The 24,635-nt window shown below is 44.7% G+C and overlaps 1 protein-coding gene across 3 annotated transcripts in view; it reads right to left on the reverse strand.

The window, feature by feature from the left end:
* ABCA2 (ATP binding cassette subfamily A member 2) overlaps positions 1-24,635 on the reverse strand; it is an 83,102-nt gene that overhangs the window by 21,152 nt on the left and 37,315 nt on the right. For all 3 annotated transcript variants that reach the window (XM_069747626.1, XM_069747628.1, XM_069747627.1), the window contains 12 exons: positions 18,603-18,696; positions 13,360-13,471; positions 12,283-12,446; positions 11,957-12,078; positions 11,487-11,594; positions 9,535-9,717; positions 9,239-9,457; positions 5,899-6,236; positions 4,523-4,682; positions 3,326-3,454; positions 2,977-3,144; positions 2,794-2,890 (listed from right to left, as the gene is read on the reverse strand). In XM_069747626.1, the coding sequence (XP_069603727.1) occupies positions 2,794-2,890; positions 2,977-3,144; positions 3,326-3,454; positions 4,523-4,682; positions 5,899-6,236; positions 9,239-9,457; positions 9,535-9,717; positions 11,487-11,594; positions 11,957-12,078; positions 12,283-12,446; positions 13,360-13,471; positions 18,603-18,696 (1,894 nt within the window). The remainder of the gene's footprint in view (positions 1-2,793; positions 2,891-2,976; positions 3,145-3,325; positions 3,455-4,522; positions 4,683-5,898; positions 6,237-9,238; positions 9,458-9,534; positions 9,718-11,486; positions 11,595-11,956; positions 12,079-12,282; positions 12,447-13,359; positions 13,472-18,602; positions 18,697-24,635) is intronic.

Consider the following 24,635-nt stretch of genomic DNA (forward strand, 5'->3'; position numbering starts at 1 on the left):
TACATACAGGTGCTTCTCACAAAATTAGAATATCATCAAAAAGTAAATTTATTTCAGGTCTTCAATATAAAAAGTGAAACTCATATTATATAGAGTCATTACAAACAGAGTGATCTATTTCACGTGTTTATTTCTGTTAATGTTGATGATTATGGCTTACAGCCAATGAAAACCCAAAAGTCATTATCTCCATACCTTAGAATACTTTATATCACCAGCTTGAAAAAATTATTTTAAAATCCGAAATGTTGGCCTAATGAAATGTATGTTCAGTAAATGCACTCAATACTTGGTCGGGGTTCCTTTTGAATAAATTACTGCATCAATGCGGCGTGGCATGGAGGTGATCAGTCTGTGGCACTGCTGAGGCGTTATGGAAGCCCAGGTTGCTTTGATAGCAGCCTTCAGCTCGTCTGCATTGTTGGGTCTGGTGTCTCATCTTCCTCTTGACAATACCCCATAGATTCTCTATGGGTTTAAGGTCAGGCAAGTTTGCTGGCCAATCAAACCCCGTGATACTGTTGTTTGTAAACCAGGTATTGGTACTTTTGGCAGTGTCGACAGGTGCCAAGTCCTGCTGGAGAATGACATTTCCATCTCCAAAAAGCTTGTCGGCAGAGGGAAGCATGAAGTGCTCTAAAATTTCCTGGTAGACGGCTGCACTGACTTTGCTCCCCAAATCATCACTGATTGTGGAAACTGCACACTAGACCTCCAGCAGCTTGGATTGTGTGGCTCTCCACTCTTCCTCTAGACTCTGGGACCTTGATCTCAAAATGAAATGCAAAATTTAACTTTCTCTTGTGTGTCCATGACTGCCTTCTGTCCCCCGGCGCTGTGCATCTCTGCACTGACTGTGAGCGTCAGCCGGAAAGCACAGCGGTGACGTCACCGCTGTGCTCTGCTTTCCGGCTGGCCGGCGCTCACAGTGCAGAGAAGCAAAGCGCCGGAGGACAGACAGCGGAAGGTAAGTATGTAGTGTTTGTTCTTTTTTATGTTTATGCTGGTAACCAGGGTAAATATCGAGTTACTAAGCGCGGCCCTGCACTTAGTAACCCGATGTTTACCCTGGTTACCAGTGAATACATCGCTGAATCGGCGTCACACACGCCGATTCATCGATGTCTGCGGGAGGTCCAGCGACGAAACAAAGTTCTGGACTTAAAAAAAAACAAAACACCAATAATGTAACCTACGGTGGTAAGCCACATACACTTTATATCTACCTACAAAAAGGCACCACACATTGATGATATGAAAAAAATCACTTTATTAAATATCATAAAAACACCAACCATGGTTGGGAATAGCCTACAATGGGCAGCAAGTGAAAAATATTCTAAAAATGGCTGATATGATACAATGAAATGCACCTGTTAAATGCTTAGTAAACAGAAAAAATATAATACAATAGTCTTTGCCAGGGGTCCCTGGACGAAGCAACTCCTTGCGAAACGCGCGTCGGGTGTGGTGGACGCCTGGCTATCTATCCCACAGGGTAAACTATGAGCTGATGTAGCACTTTAGTTTTTAGGTTATCATAGTCTTTGTTGTTTTCATTATTGTGGCGTACTTGGCCCGTTCCCTCTTTATGACTATACATGTCAGAGGTGTGTAACAATGTATTGTGATTTCCTTGCAAAGACTATTGTATTATATTTTTTCTGTTTACTAAGCATTTAACAGGTGCATTTCATTGTATCATATCAGCCATTTTTAGGATATTTTTCTATGATATTGTTGCCAGGTGTCCCCCATTTTTATTCTGTATATGTTGTTTCTCACTTGCTGCACATTGTAGGCCATTCCCAACCATGGTTGGTGTTTTTATGATATTTAATAAAGTGATTTTTTTCATATCATCAATGTGTGGTGCCTTTTTGTAGGTAGATATAAAGTTCTGGACTTTCTGCGCCGACCAACGATGTCACAGCAGGATCCTGATCGCTGCTGCCTGTCAAACTGAACGATATCGCTAGCCAGGACACTGCAACGTCACGGATCGCTAGCGATATCGTTCAGTGTGACGGTACCTTAACACTAGAGAAGGCAGAAAAGGGATTCAGAAGGATCTAGATAAGCTTGAACAATGGGTAGCGACTAATAGAATGGTATTTAACAGGGAGAAATGCAAGATTCTACATGTGGGAAAGAAAATCAAAACTTACATCTACAGAATGGGAGGAATAGAACTAAGCAACAGCACGTGTGAAAAAGACTTGGGTATACTAATCGATCACAGGCTGCACATGAGTCAACAGTGTGATGCAGCATCAAAAAAAAGGCAAACACAGTTCTAGGATGTATTAAGAGAAGCATAGAGTCTAGATCATTTGAAGTAATTATCCCCCTCTACTCCTCTTTGGTCAGCTCTCATCTGGAATACTGTGTGCACCACATTTTAAAAAAAGACATTGAAAAAACTGGAGCAAGTTCAGGAAAGAGCTACCAGGTTGGTGACCAGACTGCAAAGTATGACCTACGAGGAACGGTTAAAGGATCTGGGAAGGTTTAGATTGCAAAAATATATATTTTTTTATTTTGTGCAAAAATGTACACACCAGAAAGAGTTTGGCAGAAAAAAACAAACAAAGAATACCTCAAAAATTACTTGAAAAAAAATCGCAAGTAATAAATCACATTGGAAAGGTCTACGTGCAATGAAGTGTCCACTTGCGCCTGTCTTCCTGCACTCTTGGAAAGTATGCAGCCCCCTGCAGGGTCCTATTGCAAATGCTAGGGCAGCAGATGACTGGACGCTCCTCTGTTACCGCATACATAGCACAAACTCACTTGCAAACACTGTTACGTTGTCCTGATATGCCTGGTTCAGGGTGTAATTCACAATGCTGTCCTCATTGGGGAATCCCTTAAAGATGTCTACACTGACCTATTCAAGAAAAGAGCAAAATCTCATAATGTCATGTAACCAACAGAAAGTGCAAATAAGGTGCCATATTGCGACCTCTCCCCCACCTTAGACATAAAGTGCGTCCACCCACATGCTGCGTTATCGATGGTGTCCAGCTGTTGCAGTAAAGTGCTGACATTGAGTGCAGTGAAGTTGGAGCTGAGCACCCGGCGGAGTAATTCACCGTCGGAGCCATTCTGGAACTCAGGAAGTTTCTGAAGATAGCTGGTAACCTGCAAGAAATTAAATCCGACAGCACCAGAGTCAAAGTGGCAGGAGACGAGAAGCAGAGGTACTGCGAAACGCGTCGATGACAGATGCGGAGGACACCCAACCAGTCTCTATGGGCACAGAGTGACCGCACGCTCCTGTCTGATCTCATCACGTCGCTTCGCGCACTGACGGATCACTCACCTCCTGCAGGTGCTGCATACGTTGCTGCAGCATGCCATCCTCCAGCAGACTGCGGATCTCTGCAGAGATGTTCATCCACATCCCGGCGTATTGCGTCACGTTCCCCACAAATGCAAAGGTCTCGTTGGCCTACGAATCACAGAAAACATATTATTCCCGTCAGCATTATCCTGCACTATTTAAGTTGGTGCAATTTATTTGGGAATCAGATTACATTTTTTATACTGGCACCATCTGGCACTACTGATACTGGCATTGCATTGCATCTATATGGGCACCATCTGGCACTATTTACATGGACATTGTATGGCATTTATATGGGCATCATATCACAAGATTTATATGGGCATCATCTGGCACTATTGATATCAGCATCATATAGAATTATTTATATGGGCACAGTTTACCACTATTGATATGGAAATTTTAAGGTATTATTCATAGAGGCATCATACAACATTAAATTGCTTGATACCGTTGGGCATTGTATAAATTGGCACTACTGCTATGGGCACCCATGTGGCATTTTTTTGGCCTTATATATTCTATTTTACCCGATCTCTGGATGTTGGCATCTATCTGGGTGTTAGGAGTCTTATTCTAGGCACTGCATAGCGATTATTTAATAATGGCAATGCACTACTTGGTTTTCTCATATTCCACAGCTCTTTCACACGATGTCGGTAGTGTATATCCACCATATGTGCTGGGAAAGCTCCCGTCACATCTTAAATTGATCCATAGACACCCATTCACACGTCAGATTCCAGAAGAGTGCCCCTTGGGCCTCCACATAGTATCTGTACAGAGACATGCAGTACATGTTCTCGTACACTATGTGGCAGTATAACTCCGTGGCATCCACTAACTTGTACACTCCAGGTTTCTTTTGGTAAACCCTTTGATTTCCTCCCCCCCCCCCCCCCCCAAAAATAAAAAATAAAAAAATTGGACCCCAATTTTAAAATCCTGCATTATTCACTAACCCGTGGTGACTGCAGCCAGGATGACCTCAAGATCTGCCAATTAATGCAGTGTTGGTCTTTGGGTATGAAGTCAACAAGACCCATAGGGTAACTCTGCCCCACACAAACCTACAGCCAGCCCCACAAATCAGCATATTATGCAGACACCCATCCTAATCCAATGCATTCACTTATAAAATGCAACATAACTGAGATGTTGAGGATTTCTTACCTTGCGGATGACTTTGTCCACCTCTGTTCCCACAGGAGAGTACAGGATTTTGGGGTTGCTGGTCATAAGGTGCACAAGAAGCCCCAGGTTTCTTTGCTCTTTGCTGGTAAAGCCCAGGGAGCTCATATTCCCCTGCTTCAGAGCTTCTGGTTCGATGGTTCTGAAAGATGCAAGAAAAATAAGTGGAGGGTTAGTATGAAACGTGTGGACCAACCACAGAGTCACGGGTGCTCTGGAGAAAAGCACGGTCCCTGCTCTCTCCTCCTTCCAGTCTATCCCACACTTTCATTTCTAGCATTGGTAGTGAGTGATACTAAATGTGGAATCATCACTGGTGACCCTACCCTGCCTAAAAGGGGTTGTATCAAGCATACAAGGTATTCCCTATAAATAGGAATGGGGGCAGCACTGATTGCTGGAGGTCTAACTGTTGAGTCTTACCTGATCCTGAGAATGGATTGGACTCCCAGAGATCAATAAGTTTCCCCCTACCCTTTTTAATTTGGCAGAACCCTTTTCAGGCAGGATTTTACAATTGATTTAGCAATTGGAAATTTATGGCAAAGAAAAAAAAATACCTTGGAAAGAAAAAATCCCCAAAAAACTTTCAGAACCCAGAAGAGACCACTAAATTAGTTCAGACCCAAGACATGAACCCTAAACAAATTCAGACCCAAGAGAAGGCCTCTAAATTAATAATGAGACTCAAAATGAGACCCCAGATTAAAAATGTAGGTAAATTGAGACCCTTATATGTTATCAGTCTCTCACCTCCAAATGAATTTAGACCCGAGAGGACATTCAGAGTACAGAGGAGACCACTAAATACATTCAGTCACCACATCAGAGTGCTAAATAAATCCATGGATCAGACTCCAAAATTCAGATCCAAAACCCCAAGTTTAATCAGTCTCCAGACGAATCCCCAAATTAATTTAAACCTCTACCCTTAGACACCAGAGAAGACTCCTAAATTAATTCAGACCAGCAGATTGCTATATAAATTCATAAACAAGACTACTTAATAAAACCATACCCCAGACCCCTATACTCCAATTGCACAGAAGACCTAAAACTAAATTCAAACCCCACACCAAACCCTTCAAATAAATGGAGATCCTAGATCAGAACCCAAAATTTAGACCCAAGATGCCAAAATTTCATCAGCACCCAGAAAAGACCCCATAATTAGATTAGACCTCTAAATTCAGACTAGACCATGAATTAGACCACTTATCAGACCCCTTCCAGTGAATAGCTGCACTCTACAGTTGAGCCGACCTGTAATATTTGTGAATGTTTTGCATGGGCAGTGATGGGACATTACTGGCGCAGTCTCCACAGTACCATGCCCTCACTATATATCGGGCACTCACCGGTTGATGCCACACAGAATGGGCTGCAGTCCGGCCCAGAGCTGCACGAAGGCTGAGAATTGGCTGCGTGGGTTTTCTCCGTCGGCCTCGCTCTCCTGGGCTCTGACCTCTTCCCCATCTCCGGTGGCGTTGGCGTTACTGCTGGTGTTGTAGTTCCAGTTGGTGGAATTAACCAATGAGGGGCTGGCTTTGCTGGCACAGGCCCCTTTGGGTAACAGCTTGGCCAGAGCGGAGAGTATATCCACGTCTTTGAGGATTTTCTCCACTTCCAGCAGGTCCCCCAGTAGCGAGTGCAGCTGGTGCTGTGTTTCGGTGGCATTTACCTCATCAAGGCGCAGCTGTAATAAACATTGTAAACCATTGGCTACAGCAGCGACTACAGTGCCCATTGGGGAAGAGCTGTCAAAAATGATAACCCTCTATGTTCTACTGCACTGCATGTATACGTCTTCACTGGAGGTTCATGATGATGGGTGATCAGGATGAAAAGAATTATAAATACCGGAAGGTATATTATTTACTACAACAGTTATGAGGCCATCAACAGTTATGCAGCATCAATAGTAAAAAGATCTAATGTTAAAAATAATAAAAAAAAATAAAAAATCGTTATATACTGACCGTCGTCGGCCCCTCGGATCCAGAACAGGCCTTTCCCGCTCCTCGCGACACTCCGGTGACCGCTCCATGCATTGCGATCTCGCGAGATGATGACGTAGCGGTCTTGCGAGGCCGCAATGCACTCTTGAGACCGGAGCACGCGAGGAGCGTCGGTAACCACTTCGATCCGGGGGCCAACGGAAGGTGAGTATATAACTATTTTTTATTTTAATTCTTTTTTTTAACAGGGATATCATGCCCACATTGCTATATACTACGTGGGCTGGGCAACATACTACGTGGGCTGGGCAACATACTACGTGGGCTGGGCAACATACTACGTGGGCTGGGCAATATACTACGTGGCTGTGCTATACACTACGTGGCCTGTGTTATACACTACGTGGCCTGTGTTATACACTACGTGGCCTGTGTTATACACTACGTGGCCTGTGTTATACACTACGTGTGTGGGCTGTTATATACTACGTGGCTGTGTTATATGCTATGTGGCTGTTATACACTCCGTGGGCTGTGCTATATACTACGTGGCTGTGCTATATACTACGTGGGCTATGCTATATACTCCGTGGGCTGTGCTATATACTACGTGGCTGTGCAATATACTATGTGGGCTGTTATATACTACGTGGCTGTGCTATATACTACGTAGCTGTGCTATATACTACGTGGCCGCCCGCGAACAAACAGCGACAGGCGCAGTCCGGCGAATCCTATGTATTCAATGTATTCTAAAATCTTCATAAATAAACTACATACATATTCTAGAATACCCGATGCGTTAGAATCTGGCTACTATCTAGTCTACTATATAATTGTCTAAGTGTCACTTCAGTCTTTCTGTCCTTCTGTCTGTCTGTCACGGATATTCATTGGTCGCGGCCTCTGTCTGTCATGGAAATCCAAGTCGCTGTTTTGCCACGACCAATCAGCGATGGGCACAGTCCTGCGGCAAAATGGCCGCTCCTTCCTCCCCGCAGTCAGTGCCCGCTCCATAATCCCCTTCAGTCAGCTCTCACACAAGGTTAATGGCAGCGCTAATGGAAAGCGTTATGCCGCGGTGTTATGCACTCCGTTAATGCTGCTATTAACCCTGTGTGACCAACTTTTTACTATACTATGCAGCATCAAGAGTAAAAAGATCTAATGTTAAAAATAATAAAAAAAAATAAAAAATCGTTATATACTGACCGTCGTCGGCCCCTCGGATCCAGAACAGGCCATTTCCCGCTCCTCGTGACGCTCCGGTGACCGTTCCATGCATTGCGATCTCGAGAGATGACGTAGCGGTCTCGCGAGACCGCTACGTCATCATCTCACGAGACCGCAATGCACTCTTGAGACCGGAGCACGCGAGGAGCGTCGGTAACTGCTTCACCATGATCCGGGGGCCAACGGAAGGCGAGTATAAAACTATTTTTATTTTAATTCTTTTTTTTTTTTTTAACAGGGATATCATGCCCACATTGCTATATACTACATGGGCTGGGCAATATAGTACGTGGGCTGGGCAATATACTGCGTGGGCTGGGCAATACACTGCGTGGGCTGGGCAATACACTGCGTGGGCTGGGCAATACACTGCGTGGGCTGGGCAATACACTGCGTGGGCTGGGCAATACACTGCGTGGGCTGGGCAATATACTGCGTGGGCTGTGCAATATACTACGTGGGCTGTGCAATATACTGCGTGGGCTGTGCAATATACTGCGTGGGCTGTGCAATATACTACATTGGCTGTGCAATATACTACATGGGCTGTGCAATATACTACATGGGCTGTGCAATATACTACGTGGGCTGTGCAATATACTACGTGGGCTGTGCAATATACTACGTGGGCTGTGCAATATACTACGTGGCCAGCCGCGAACAATCAGCGACAGGCGCAGTCTGGCCGCGAATTGGCGCGGGATTTGAACCAAGCTTCACCAATTGGTCGCGGCCGGCCAAATCCTGTGTATTCAATGTATTATTCTAAAATCTTCATAAATAAACTACATACATATTCTAGAATACTCAGTGCGTTAGAATCGGGCTACCATCTAGTTGTATATACAAGTATCCTCAGTCATTGTACAAGAAGGAGAGGAGGTGAGCTGTGACATCATCTATTGTGAATGGTGGACCCTGTGTTATCTACTGTATATAGAAGTATCATCAGTCATTGTACAGGAGGAGGAGGTGAGCTGTGACATCCCCTATTGTGAATGGTGGATCCTGTGTTATCTATTGTATATAAGTATCATCAGTCATTGTGCAAGAGGGGGAGGAGGTGAGCTGTGCCATCCCCTATTGTAAATGGTGGATCCTGTGTTATCTACTGTATATAGAGGTGTTATCAGTCATTGTACAGGAGGGGAGGAGGTAAGCTGTGACATCTATGGGGAATTGTGGATCCCACGTTATCTCCTGCATATAGAGGCGTCATCAGACATTGTAGTCCTACCTGTGATGATAATGAACCTGGTAAACTCTTCATGAAAGAACAGGAAGTACAAGTTTAAAATAGCCCCAGTAGCCAGTGTGTAAAATTGCAAGATCACCATTTTTTTTAATACAAATCATTCTATTACACATTGCAGCCTGCTATGAGAGGGTGGTATATAAAAAGTAATTTTCTGATGACACAGTCTCTTTGATAACAGGTTGTATAGGAGAGTTTTACTGTTATTGCAAAGCAGCTGCCCATGAGTATGGGGTTAGTGGGGTCACGTACCCGGGTGACCGTTTTGTGTACGTCCACCTGTTCCTTCAGTTCCCTTGCCAGTCCTTGGAAGCGCTCGGTGCGAGCTGGCTCGCTGCCAGCGCATACGGTGGTCTTATAGGAGATCAACAACGGACGTTTGGCTTCAGATACCCCCAAGATACTTGCGAGCTGATCCAGGCTCCCTTCACATGTTAGGTACTCCAATTCTTTAGGAGTGAAGAGAATTTCCTAAAAAGAAAGACTCGTCAATGATATAAGCAGCTTCGTGCTGCATGCACTCAGCCCGCACCTGACACACTCCATACCTCCAGCTCCTTCACCATGGCCTGAGGATCGTAGCTTTCAGATGAGGTATTGGGGATGGCAAGGCCAAGTGCAAGGGTCAGGAGCCGCAGAAGTGCCAGTCTATGGGAAGATTTCAAAGGATCTTGGAGCGCCTTGTGTATTAACCCTTCCTGGAATGATTTCCATTTGCCTAAAATGTTCCCCTGTCAAAAAATAAATAAATAAAAATGTGACAACCAGGGTAACAATCCAAAATCCATGAATTGTATTACGAGCAATTGTTCAAGTGATTACATACAAGTAACATTGACCCCTATTATCCCCCCAACATCCCAAAAATGCCACAGCACTACATCAGCATCTTCAAACAGAGGCTGGAAAGACCTGAGATAGTTTAGTGAACCCTGCATTCACCAGGGGGCTGGACATGATGACCCTGGGGGTCCCTTCCAACTCTAACATTCTATGATCTTGAACCCCTGCATCTTCACACCTAGCTGGGCAGGAAGCTACAGCCGGCCCCTTTCACATGAATGGAGTTGTGCCACAGTTGACCTTAACAAGAGAAATGATACAACTTCCACCATTCACCTCCTTCAATGACCCACCTAACTTGACCTACAAATTGATCCATCTCCCCAATTCATCCTACAAATCGACCCACCTCATGCTACAATCACCCCCTCCTCAACTCATCCTACAATGGTCCCCTTCCCTCAACAACTCATCCTAGAATCAATGCCTGAACCCCCCAAACAATCCTACATTCAACGCATGGGATCTCCCCTAACACATCCTACTATTGACACCTCATATCTACCTTCTACCCCCAAAACTGATCCTATGTTTACCACCTGGGACCATACCTCATCATACGATTGACATCTGGGAACTCCCCATTCATCTCAGCATTAAATTGGACATCTTGGCCCCTGCATCTTGATATCGATCTGTGCAGAAAATTGCCGCTGACCCTGTTCACTTAAATGGAGTTGTGCTGCAGTTCCCCTCCACAGCGGGTACATGGGAGGATGGGGTCACAACATGATCAGTGCCTTTCTAGTATCCAGATTGGTTGGACTCCCAAAAGTTGGTTCCTCCCAAACTGTAAATAAATGGCCTTTTCTAACGATATGCCATCTCCTTTGTGAGATACTCACAGCCACCAAAAAAAGATGTGAAACACATCAGCTTACAGGTAGAGATGGGCAAAGCCGAACAGTAAAGTTCAGCATCTGTGCCGAACACCTACTATTCGGGCATGGGCATGGACACCGGACACAGACTTCACCAGGAAGTCCATGTTACTGTTCGGATTCAGCCCTCAGAACACCAGGTGTTTGTCACACTATCATGTGCATGACAGCGCGGCAACCACCTGCTTCTGATCGGCGGTGAAATCATTACTGCTGGTAAGACAGCCACGATTCCCATGTGGTCAAATGACAACGTGAGCACGCAGCTGTCATGGGACAGAGTGGGAACCGCGTCTGTTTGAACGCCGGTAATGAGTTTACCGTCGATCAGAAGCAGTGTTTGATGCGCTAACATACACATGACAGCGTGACAAACACTGGATGTTCGGGTCCCCCCATTCACTGGATCTGGGTACTGTTCTGGTACCCAAACTTTTTTTTTTTTAAACTGTTCGTCTGGACTCGAACATCCACGGGTCCGTCCATCTCTTCTTACAGGCTAAAATGGTCTTCTCCCCAGTTTGGCGCTAGCTGTTCATGAAGGGCAGTGATCTTCCAGCTTGGAGTGCTGGCATTCAGAACATGTTGGGAGTTGCAGCTTCACAGTATCAGGACATACATCATTGGAATCGAAGTGATGCTACAAGCTGCTTACAGGGCGTGCCATGTTTCGGGTGGGTGCCTCATTACTAGACCTATATGATGGTGACCCAACACATGCGACGAAGTGATAACAGGGAGTTGGGGGATTGGGTGGGGGTTGAGAGAACACTCACATGGAGATTGAAGATTTGCCCCCCTGCTGCCATGGCCGAGTCCCAGGGGCTTTTCCCTGGCAGATCATCAGTAGACATGTGCAGAGAGCTGAAGAGCAAGCGGTAAACCTGAGGAGGCAGAAGTATCAGCTGTTTGCCGGGGTAATGTCATGGTATAAGGCGGGAAGTAGGAGACAAACATACGAAAATATGCAGGCTTCCCCAGCAGCACTAAGTACTTCAGGAGAGGATTGTGCTGGTCACAGATGGAGGCATGCATGGTACATGAAGCATATTTTAGGGGGGATAGGGGAAAGGGTGTCAGACAGAGCATGGGACCCAAGCAGTACAGAGTATGTAATGGAAAGTGTGCTGATTGGATGGGAGCGGGTGTCAAACTGTTACACAGTGGATGGAGCCGGGGCCCCAGCAGCAGAGGAATTCAAAGGAGGAAAGTCCAACTATTACAAGTGACTGAGCCTTACAGTTACCTCTTGAAGGTTTATACTGGAGTCGGACAGTAAATCAACAACATTACTGGCCAAGGAGAGATTGGACTGGAGGAAATCCCGGAAGTCCGTTTTGTTTTTCACTACCGAATCCAAAGTAAATCCTGCAGTGAAGAACACACAGCACAGTTAGCGGGCCACAGCACATTTCTAGCAGAGGCGCTGTGTACCCAATTCTGGACATAGGAGAGGTATAGCGATGTGCAAACGTACATATCTCTGGGCCCAGCTGGGGCCCACCAGGTGTACGAATGTCCCGCACTGGGCCTGACCAGCTGGATAAGTTGCAGACCTGTCGGTTCCTGTACCTGACTGCCGGGGAAAGTGGTTCTCCAGGGAGCTGTGGTCACTGCTCAGCGATTCCAGGTGGTTCTTCAGAGACTCCAGCTCTTCCCCCAGCCCCGGCCGCTTCGTATCAAACAGGTTACTGTTCTCCACCAATTCTGTCAGTCGGTCCAGGAGCTGCGTGACCCTGCAGGGAGGCAGGACAGGGGCCTTTACACATATATATTCATGGCACCTACACCAGGCTTGTCATTACACAGCACCAGACACAAACGGCTATAGCCGATCATACTGCCTGCTGACCTGTGCATCTAATCTCATCACGTGTGATACTGCCTGCTGAGCTGTGTATCTAATCTCATCATGTGGGATACTGTCTGCTGAGCTGTGCATCTAATCTCATCACGTGTGATACTGCCTGCCGAGCTGTGCATCTAATCTCATCACGTGGGATACTGCCTGCTGAGCTGTGCATCTAATCTCATCACGTGTGATACTGTCTGCTGAGCTGTACATCTAATCTCATCACGTGTGATGCTGTCTGCTAAACTGTGCATCTAATCTTATCACGTGTGATGCGGTCTGCTAAACTGTGCATCTAATCTCATCACGTGTGATACTGTCTGCTGAGCTGTACATCTAATCTCATCACGTGTGATGCTGTCTGCTAAACTGTGCATCTAATCTCATCACGTGTGATGCGGTCTGCTAAACTGTGCATCTAATCTCATCACGTGTGATGCTGTCTGCTGAGTTGTGTATCTAATCTTATCATGTGTGATACTGCCTACTGAGCTGTGCATCTAATCATCACGTGTGATACTGACTGCTGAGCTGTGCATCTAATCTCATCACGTGTGATGCTGTCTGCTGAGCTGTGCATCTAATCTCATCACGTGTGATACTGACTGCTGAGCTGTGCATCTAATCTCATCACGTGTGATACTGCCTGCCGAGCTGTGAATCTAATCTCATCATGTCTTATACTGTCCAGTAACCACCATAAAGGCACTGGATATTTGGGGGGACATGCCCAACATTGCACGATCAGGGACATTTGGGAGGAGGTGAGCACTTGGCTCAGGATAGCAACTACTCACGTAGAGTTGGTGTACTGCAGGAATCCGTACTCATCTCTCTGGCCATCGGGACACAGGGACTGCATGACCGGAAGGATCCCGGCAGAGGTGAGAGGTGCCGCAGTGTAGAACGCTGCAATACAGGACACAGGATGAGAGGGCAGAACAGAAAGAGACAGCGCAGGACAGACACTGGCCAGAGAGACAGCAAGGACCTGGATGCTAGTCATATTAGAGCAGTGATTAAGGGCAAACAATCACAAAACCCTCCATACCCATCACCAACATACCAGCAGCAGAGGGGTTAATAGGTTAGTTGCTGTCAGGGAAAATTTTAGACAGGGCTATGTGTGCAAGAGAGGGCCCACGGCCCCAAAATGGCCCCCACGCAGGACAAGGCCCGCAGACCCCGCACAGGACAGGGCCCGCTGCCCCACAGTAGAACCCGCGCAGGACAGGGCCCGCTGCCCCACAGTGGAACCCGTGCAGGACAGGGCCCGCTGCCCCATAGTGGAACCCACACAGGACAGGGCCCGCTGGCCCACAGTGGAACCCACGCAGGACAGGGCCCGCTGCCCCACAGTGGAACCCACGCAGGACAGGGCCCACTAATCCCACAGTGGCCCCCACAGAGACAGGGCCCGCGGCCCCACAGTGGCCCCCACGCAGGACACGGCATGCTACCGCACAGTGGGCCCCACGCAGGACAGGGCCCGCTGCCCCCGCGCAGGACAGGGCCTGCTGTCCCACAGTGGAACCTGTACAGGACAGGGCCCACTAATCCCAGAGTGGCCCCCACACAGGACCACAATGGGCTCCATGCAGGACAGGGCCCGCTACCCCACAGTGGCCCCAATGCAGGACAGGGCCCGCTACCTCACAGTGGCCCCCGCGCAGGAGAGGGAGTGGCACTTTACCCTTTGAACCTGACAAAGGGTTATCATTTTTATATCACTAATAAGATGGTGCACAGTTACGGAAATATCAGGTGTCGAAGGGAAAGGTAAAATCTGGAACTATGATGGTCCCACCAGGAAAGCACAGCAGAAGAAAATACTCCACCTGTCAGAAGAGGTGAGGGATTATGACAGGAAGAAGCGGCATTACCACCTACATGTCTCACATCACCTTTGTGTCTCTTTCTCTCTAAATTCTCTATATTTTTACTATTGATTTTTGTCTAAAACCAAGGCCAAAATGTAAAAAATGCAAGTTGCCATTTGGTGGTGGTTCGAGGCACGACATGTATTATAGGCTGGCACATTGGGTGTTTCTCCCAATCAGGCGAAACCCGTAGCATCCAAGTCTGGCGGTAATATTGAGAACACAAAAGCAATGTTAACATGGAAGTGAAAGGCCTTAAACTAAAGTAGTTTCTATGACACGGAGGCAATCCCAGAATCACGCTGGACAACTTACAGACTGCGGCATGCGATGTGGAGTCAGACAGTGATGTGGAGGAACGAAAAAAATATAACGGAATGGAAAAGGGGGGGAAAAAAGGCAAATAAATAAAGATTCGGCAATGTAAGTGTTCAAAATAAAATCACAGACATCACGCTAATATGCGGTGCATTCAATAACGGACTCCAAGTGCCAATCCGTGGTCCTAACACCACTCTTGGTGAGACGGTACCAAATTTTTCCACCCTCCATCAGTGAACAGGTACATCAAAAATCAGTACGGTCATTCCAAAAAAATTTGCAGCCAATTACATTTCTTTTTCAGCGCCATTTTCAAGACCTCTACTTGGTCCTGTTCTTATAGTGGAGGGTTTGCATCAGTCTGTACCATTTTCTTTCATTTATTTTTTATAAAACTAAACTGGGTAGTGAGCATCTCAGTCTAGTCCTGCATTCCAGGTAGTCGCCTCCACGGACACATTGCACATTGTAATGAAAGCTGGGCAAGGAGGTGAAGAATGGCTTTTCAGCCTCTAAACAACACACATCTGCATTTTCACTGGGGTAGAGGAGACAAAATTGTGCCTCCATTGCCTGACTAAGGCTGTTTTTCTGACCTTGCAGCTGCAGTGCAATTTTTTACATTTATTTTTGCCCCAATTATGGCAATGTGTTGTGGCATATTTTTTCAGCGATCACAGCAAAAAAAAAAAAAGTTATGTGTTTCAAATTTGCGAACCCTTCCTATTCATAAGTTTAGACCTCACGTATTTGGTGCAGAATTTCTAAGCAGATCTGCCTGCCAAAAATCTGCAGTGTCATACAGTACCAACTAAGCATATGAGATACCGACAGATGTCATCTACGCACTGACGACAGTTTCCATGTGGAACGGAGCTTTGGAGCACTCATTTCTTCACGTGGATTTCCTGCAGATTTCACCTTTTGCAATGGAAAGGGTGAAATCTAAACTAAATTTGCAGAAATATGAGCACCAAAATCTGCTGCAAACAAGCTTGAGAAAACTCTGCGCCAAATATGCAATGTGTAGACTTACCATAAGATATCAAAAAAGGAGTGGCCTTATAAACATTGTAGGAAACCATATTAAGAACTTCTGAAAGCGGATGTAGAACGAGCACAAACAACTACACCCAGCAGGTTAGGAGCATGTGTTTTTTCAGACCTTTACACTGGGAAGGTTCACCCTCTCTCCTTTAGAGGAATTTCTGACTCTGTATTTGATAATCTACATTGACACTGAGGAATGTAGCTGATGTAGCAGAGCTGGGTCATGTCCTGCGGGTCTTAATGAGGTCCTGTCGCCACTAGTGGAGCTACGTAATTACACAGCGATATAAGAGCAGTGTTACACTTTGCCCGCTAAAACACCTGACCATGGCAGCTGGTGTGTTGATCGTGTATTAATATCTCACTAGCGGTATCTATCATGATGACCCATATCTGTGGATTAAAGGCCTACTCCAGTCTAAGGAAACTGGAGGAACATTTACATAAAAATGGATTTTTTTTTAATGATTTTTTTGTGTGTTTTGCTGCAGCTTTTTTTATTTTGCCACATTATAAGCATGTATATTTTTCATCTGCCAATGTTAAGTACTATAACGAAGCAGAAAGTCAATTCCCAAAGCACGCTGCATTAAAAAAAAAATGTTTAGGGTATATTTACATGGCATTTGTATTCACTTTTTGGCTAGGATTGCACGCCAAAGTCTGCATTAAAAATTTGCTTCCCATTCATGTGAGTGGGAAAACACATATATACCATGTATCGTTTTTGTTCTCCGTGTGTTTTTAAACAAGCAGTAGAAAAAGTGTCACATAATTCGTTTTGAGCGTAGTTCATTATACATTGCGGCAAAATACATGGTTATGTTGAATTTTTGTGTGCTATTTTTTGCTGCAGGAACAGTAAAAAAAAAAAGGACACACTACTATGTTAATTATAAACAGTACTATTTTAATTTTTTTTAAATAAACTGGTGTGTGGATTTTGAATCCTGAAAAATCAGCATGAACACGCTCTAAAACCACTAAGATACAAAAACACAAAACAGTGTGGAAAACACAATTTCTATGACATTTCTGTGTCATAGAGGGGTGAGCATGCACATTTTTTGCAGCTCTCTGCTGACCTCCCCCCTCCACACACACACACACACACACACACACACACACACTTTCCACTTGGCCATGTATATTGTTGTAATTACCATTAAATGCTGGATTCGTCATTATCGCATTGCGGCAACAGTATCACACATGCTGCGTAATACATTGTGGAGGTAACATGGTCGTTATATCTGCGTTCAATTAAAGTAATGGAGTGTTGGCCAGTAGCGGAGGTGGTACCTTGTGGGTCTGGCATTAACCTTTTTGTGCCACTATTAAGTCCTGTAGTGGAACGATCCATAAAAATTAAGTGCTCACTGAGAAAGGATGAAAAATATATGTACCATAGTTCACACATTTATTTTTTTTGTTAGAATTTTAATGACCCAATAAAATACTTAAAACAAAAATAAATAAATCAGATGTGTGGAATTCATAGCACAAAACGACATTTAATTTCATGCAATGGTGAAATGATATCACTCAAAAACAGTTTGTTTTTTTCTTTCCCTCAAAAAAATCTAAAATAAAATCAATTTTTTGACAAATGTTTTATGAAGGACAGGGGGTTTTGTTGTTCAATAAAAAAAAGACTGATTCTATTTTATGTGTAAGAGCGATGTAGTAAATAGTAGACGGGGACAGATATGTGGCCCCTTCACTATTAATGACCGTGCTGAAATCTCGCTCTACCAGGTGAAGGTCGGAATTACCAATCTCAGCTGTCAATATGAATGAATATATACCGCAAATCTCCATTATATAATTAATGCTGAGAACTGCAGCCACACAATATCCCTGCACACGTGAATAATCCTCGAGTTATGTCAGTCTGTAAGACGAACTGATGGAGGAGGGGAATCAATGATTTTCTAATCCTTTTCAATCTAGAAAAAAAAAATCAGGGGGAAAAAATGTAATTTCCCCCCCACTTATTTATCAGAGCAAATCTGTTATTCATATAAAAAAATAACACATTGTGGGAAGTTTCCTATAATTAGTAGAGGTGTTCTTAACTATCCAGTGGCGTTTGGGAGTGTTTTTTTTTTTAAAGCAATATTTGCGTAGACAGCCCACAAAAAATTTAACAAAAAAATTGCAGTAAAAGTATGCACCGCCATGTCCAGATTGGTCATGTGTCTCCCAAGTCCAGACAGAGCACTCTGTACTTGTCCCATGAATATTGGAAGTGTGAACTCAGCCTAAGTCAATGAAATCTTTCTGGAATAAATCGGCCATGGCTACTTTAGGATTGGAAACATGATGATAGCTGGAACAGAACCTAGAAATACACAGATGTCACAACATACAAAATGGCTGCCACTTGACACCCATAGCAACCTATTTCTATCCATTTTTAACATTCATTTATTTTTGGGTTCAATTGTGAATTTACCAAATATATCGATGCTACATTAAATGTTTTGATCTACCAGTAATTAATATGTATATGTATTTTTTTTATAAACAAAAGATGGTTCTAATAGGCGGTCATTATATAAAGTGTCATTATAATAGACAGCGGCTTTATTATGGCACAGCCTGGTGTATACAGGTCAGAGGTGCCAGGCTGAGTGCCAATCATTGATTAACGAAACAAAGGCAGATAAGCGGTTTGACATCGTTGCTTCGTCTGTGAGCGGTGACCTGAATTTGCTTCTTAGTGCCCGCCATTAAGATCAGACTCCTGCATGTTCCGTTTAACCCTTTGTGGTCACACGCCTTACCTTCCTTCACGTGGATTGTGGGCTTTTTCTGGCGTAGTCCAAGCAAAATGAAGAACAGGACCAGAGGGATGAAGATTTCGAAAGCCAGGACCCACTGCCAGGGAGACATAGAGCAGTATACATGAGAATGGTGACCAATACAGATTCTGCTAGTCCGGCATCCACAGCAGAGCTCAGACAGCTATAGAAAAGTATATGAAACTTACTAACAGATTAAGACCGGTGTCACACTTGTGAGTGCAATGTGAGAAACTCGCACGAGTTTCTCTCATCAATACCCGTCACTGCCGCTGGCACTCGGGACCGGAGTGTGCGGCTACATGTATTTCTATGCAGCTGAACGCTCCGGTCCGAACCGCTGACGGCAGTGCCGGGTATTGAGGCCTGAGTTTCTCGCATTGCACTTGCAAGTGTGACCCCGGCCTAATACAAATCTCCTGCATAGGTCGCAATATAGTGTGGATACAGCTCGGGCAAGCTGACACAGACTGAAATTTTTTTATGGTGAAGTCAATAGGGGCCTGCTGAAAATTTTCCATTTTGTAACACATCAATAGGGCACCTACCATTTCTCAAGACTTTAAAAAAAAAAAAAAAAGTGACAATTGCTAGACATGTACATATTTACCAAAATAGCTGCAGCCACACAATTGGTGCAACTTACTGACTAATGAATGAAATTCTCTGCTTTACTCATCTGCAAGAAAAGATCTCAGCCTAAATTATTTGAGGCTTTTTCAAGTCCATCGCAAGTATTAAAAAGGCTCACATTATACATGGCACAGAAATCACATCGTAGGCTTCAGAGAAAGCTAGGCCTCATTGCCCATAGCAACCAATAAGAACATTGCTTACATCTTCAAAACTGCTCTGGAGACATGAAACAAGGGCTCTGATTGGTGAATGTGAATGAAGAGAGGAAGAACAAAATATTGGTCAAGTTCTCTCATCTATAATTATTTGCTGCAAATGAGCATTTAGTCCTGGTTGTAGGAGGACATTTTACACAATCTGAGACAAGGTTTTGCTTCCCTCTTGAAGTACAAAAGCAAACAAGCATCAGAGCAATAAATACAAATATTTCTATTTTCAACTAAGATTTACAGGCCTATAAAGAAGCCATGACGTAGGGCGTATACAGTATACTGCACAGAGAGTGCTTAGGAGGCCATAAAGCTTTATTGCGCTACCACTTCATGACTGTCAATGGTAATGTTTGCAATCTTGTCGTTTAATGCTTTATGCTGCTGTCAGACTGGTAACTCTCTCACATTACCACTATCCTCAGTTATATAAACAGGTCACTGAAGATCAAAAACTGTCCTGAAAAACTCTGTGCTGCTGGGGACACTGCTCCTTCCACTCTGACTGTGAACCTCTACAAAATTAGCACACACCACTCTCCTGAAATACTCTGCGCTGCTCGTGACCCTACTGTACCTGTGGACATATCACCTCCACGTCTCTCCATTTCCCGGTCATAATCCAGCTAGCTCCCATCCCTTAGTAAACATACCGTAATAAAATCCTTTCGCCTGTCTGTATTAGCCTCCAGGGCAACCAACTGAATCAGAAAATATATATATATATATATATATATATATATATATATATATATATATATATATATATATATATATATATATATATATATATATATATATATATATATATATATATATATACATATACATATACACACACACATATACACATACACCTCCTAAGAGGTCACACATGATGTGATGTGAACGAGCTCAAAAGGAAAACTTCACTCAGAAAAAAAAAAAAATTCCTCAGGTGCCCATCTTGGATAAAATCTCCTACATAGGTAACAGTTGCTTGGCAAAAAAAACAGGTGAAACTGCAAAATGGTCTGACCTAGTGATATCCAGTCATTTGACTCAATTCATTATGTTTGGTCTTTCTGGCAGTTTTTGCTATTTCTAGTTTTTTTCCCCCCCTTTTCAATTTTGGCACTAACCGTATGAGCTAAATGTTATTATATTCTGTTAATATGACCGGTCACACACTCAGAAATACTAAATAAAGTTTATTTTTTAAGATCTTATGTTTTGGGAAAGAAAAAGGGGTAGGGGTATTTCGACTTTTGTATTTTTTTTTTCCGTTTCCATGCTTGTTCAATATACTGCAATACTTTAATTGGCATGACTGTCAGCAGCATCTGAGCTGTTAAACTGCCATGATCGGAGTTAGCTCCGTCTGCGGCATTAAGGCCGAATTCACACATTCGTGTTTTGAGGGGCGCACGTGGGCAGGTCACCGAACCAGAACTCGACTACCTCATAGGCACATAAGGCACTGCTGAGTTAGGATCGAGAGATCCACAACTTGAAACCTGGGAATAGTGTTCACTCGGTGCTGGTACCGGCCTAGGTGAATTTAAATGTACTTTTATTTTTGGAAAAACATACAGCTCTTAATGATTCAAAAGAAAACAAAATATGAAAAAAAAAATGATATATATATATATATATATATATATATATATATATATATATATATATATATATATATATATATACATACACATATACACATACATATATATATAACTCAGTTTCTTCCTAAAAATGATTGCAATCACAAATTCTTTGTTATTATTATCTTCATTTAAATTGTCTTAAATGAAAAAACACAAAAATAATTGTCCTAAAGCCAAATTGGATATAATCACACCAAACATAAAAAAGGGGGTGGACAAAAGTATTGGCACTGTTCGAAAAATTATGTGATGCTTCTCCAATTTGTGTAATTAACAGCACCTGTAGCTTACCTGTGGCACCTAACAAGTGTTGGCAATAACTAAATCACACTTACAGCCAGATGACATGGATTAAAATTGACTCAACCTATGTCCTGTGTCCTTGTGTGTACCACATTGAGCAAGGAGAAAAGAAAGAAGACCAAAGAACTGTCTGAGGACTTGAGAAACCAAATTGTGAGGAAGCATGAGCAATCTCAAGGCTACAAGTCCATCTCCAAAGACCTGAATGTTCCTGTGTCTACCGTGCGCAGTGTCATCAAGAAGTTTAAAGCCCATAGCACTGTCGCTAACCTCCCTAGTTGTGGATGGAAAAGAAAAATTGACAAGAGATTTCAACGCAAGATTGTGTGGATGATGAATAAAGAACCGCGACTAACATTCAAACAAGTTCAAGCTGCCCTGCAGTCCGAGGATACAACAGTGTCAACCCGTACTATCCGTCGGCGTCTGAATGAAAAGGGACTGTATGGTAGGAGACCCAGGAAGACCCCACTTCTTACCTCGAGACATAAAAAAGCCAGGCTGGAGTTTGCCAAACCTTACCTGAAAAAGCCTAAAACGTTTTGGAAGAATGTGCTCTGGTCAGATGAGAAAAGTAGAGCTTTTTGGGTAAAGGCATCAACATAGAGTTTACAGGAGAAAAAAAGAGGCATTCAAAGAAAAGAACACGGTCCCTACAGTCAAACATGGCGGAGGTTCCCTGATGTTTTGGGGTTGCTTTGCTGCCTCTGGCACTGGACTGCTTGACCATGTGCATGGCATTATGAAGTCTGAAGACTACCAACAAATTTTGCAGCATAATGTAGGGCCCAGTGTGAGAAAGCTGGGTCTCCCTCAGAGGTCATGGGTCTTCCAGCAGGACAATGACCCAAACCCAGGGGTGGATTAAGGGTAGCCAGGGCCCCGGGCTGTTCACACACTGTGGGCCCCCCCGGTCATGTGACGGGGGTCATGTGACGGGGGTCATGTGACGGGGGTCATGTGACGGGGGTCATGTGACGGGGGTCATGTGACGGGGGTCATGTGACGGGGGTCATGTGACGGGGGTCATGTGACGGGGGTCATGTGACGGGGGTCATGATATACCTGAACCAGATTATTCCAGAAAAATGGCCGGGCCCTACTCTGCTGTAACCTATTAAATATTTGTTAAAATCTGCAATACAATTTAGGTATATTTTGACCAATAATATCACATACAAGGAACAAATACCACCGCACCATGACCAGACTACAAATTACAACCACAGTGATCGAATAATATCACATACAAGGAACAAATACCACCGCACCATGTCAAGACCACATATTACCACTTGGTGACCAAATAGCACATACAAGGGACAAATACCACCGCACCATGTCAAGACCACATATTACCACTTGGTGACCAAATAGCACATACAAGGGACAAATAACACAACACCATTTCCAGACCACATATTACCACCACATAGTGACTGAATACTACAACACTGATCAGTAATAAGTGCCAGTATTCACAGGAGATCTGTACTTAGTATGCAGTGTCTATGTAGAGGTAATACAGAGATCACTGGTGGTATTATACACATGAGCTCTGTATATAATGTATAGGTAATACAGTGATCACTGGTGACATTGTACACAGGACCGCTGTATATAGTATATAGTGCATAGTGTCAGTGTATAGGTAACACTGACTCACCAGTGACGTCTCTAGGTGAAGTCCTTCATCTTTCATCCAGCACAGACCGCCATCATTTCTTCCAGCCAGGACTCATTTCTGCAGGAAATAACACAGTTATCTCGAGCTCCGCTTGCAGAACACATTACTTAATTTTTCACAACTTCTACATTACACCACATGAAGATAAAAAGGCGATATAGTGTCACTCTGCAAAGTAACAGGACCGCCCCCCCATTTAAAACAGTATACTCAAAAAATAAAATAAATACATCACTGCAGTAATAATATCCCTTAATTAGCCCCTATGGTAATAATATTCCCCATCCTGGCCCCGTGTGTCTCATTCCTGGCTCCAGCCATATGTTCTCCCATCCTGCACTCATGAGTATCCATTCTACACCATATGATCTCCCGATCCTGCCCCATCTGTCTCCATCGTATCCATCCTGCCCCATGATCCAATCCTGCCCCATGTCTCCAATCATGCCCCATGTCTACATTCTGCCCATGCCTCCAGTCCTGCCCCCAGTGTGTCCAGCAATCTGCCCCAGTGTGTCCATCATATTACCCCCAGTGTGTCCAGCAATCTGCCCCAGTATGTCCAGCATATTGCCCCCAGACAGTGTGTCCAGCAATCTGCCCCAGTGTGTCCAGCATATTACCACCAGTGTGTCCAGCAATCTGGCCCAGTGTCTCCAGCATTGCCCCAGTGTGTCCAGCAATCATCTGCCCCAGTGTGTCCAGCATATTACCCCCAGTGTGTCCAGCAAGCTGCCCCAGTGTCTCCAGCATTGCCCCACTGTCTCCAGCAATCTGCCCCACTGTCTCCAGCAATCTGCCCCACTGTCTCCAGCAATCTGCCCTACTGTCTCCAGCAATCTGCCCCACTGTCTCCAGCAATCTGCCCCACTGTCTCCAGCAATCTGCCCCACTGTCTCCAGCAATCTGCCCCACTGTCTCCAGCATTGCCCCCAGTGTGTCCTCCAATCTGCCCCAGTGTCTCCAGCATTGCCCCCCAGTGTGTCCTCCAATCTGCCCCAGTGTCTCCAGCATTGCCCCCCAGTGGGTCCTCCAGCATTGCCCCCCAGTGTGTCCTCCAGCAATCTGCCCCACTGTCTCCAGCAATCTGCCCCACTGTCTCCAGCATTGCCCCCAGTGTCCTCCAGCATTGCCCCCCAGTGTGTCCTCCAGCATTGCCCCCCAGTGTGTCCTCCAGCATTGCCCCCCAGTGTGTCCTCCAGCATTGCCCCCCAGTGTGTCCTCCAGCATTGCCCCCCAGTGTGTCCTCCAGCATTGCCCCCCAGTGTGTCCTCCAGCATTGCCCCCCAGTGTGTCTAGCAATCTGCCCCAGTATGTCCAGCATATTGCCCCCAGACAGTGTGTCCAGCAATCTGCCCCAGTGTGCCCAGCATATTACCACCAGTGTGTCCAGCAATCTGGCCCAGTGTCTCCAGCATTGCCCCAGTGTGTCCAGCAATCATCTGCCCCAGTGTGTCCAGCAATCTGCCCCACTGTCTCCAGCAATCTGCCCCACTGTCTCCAGCAATCTGCCCCACTGTCTCCAGCAATCTGCCCC

The sequence above is a fragment of the Ranitomeya imitator genome, chromosome 2 (assembly GCF_032444005.1).
Source record: "Ranitomeya imitator isolate aRanImi1 chromosome 2, aRanImi1.pri, whole genome shotgun sequence".
Taxonomy (NCBI): domain Eukaryota; kingdom Metazoa; phylum Chordata; class Amphibia; order Anura; family Dendrobatidae; genus Ranitomeya; species Ranitomeya imitator.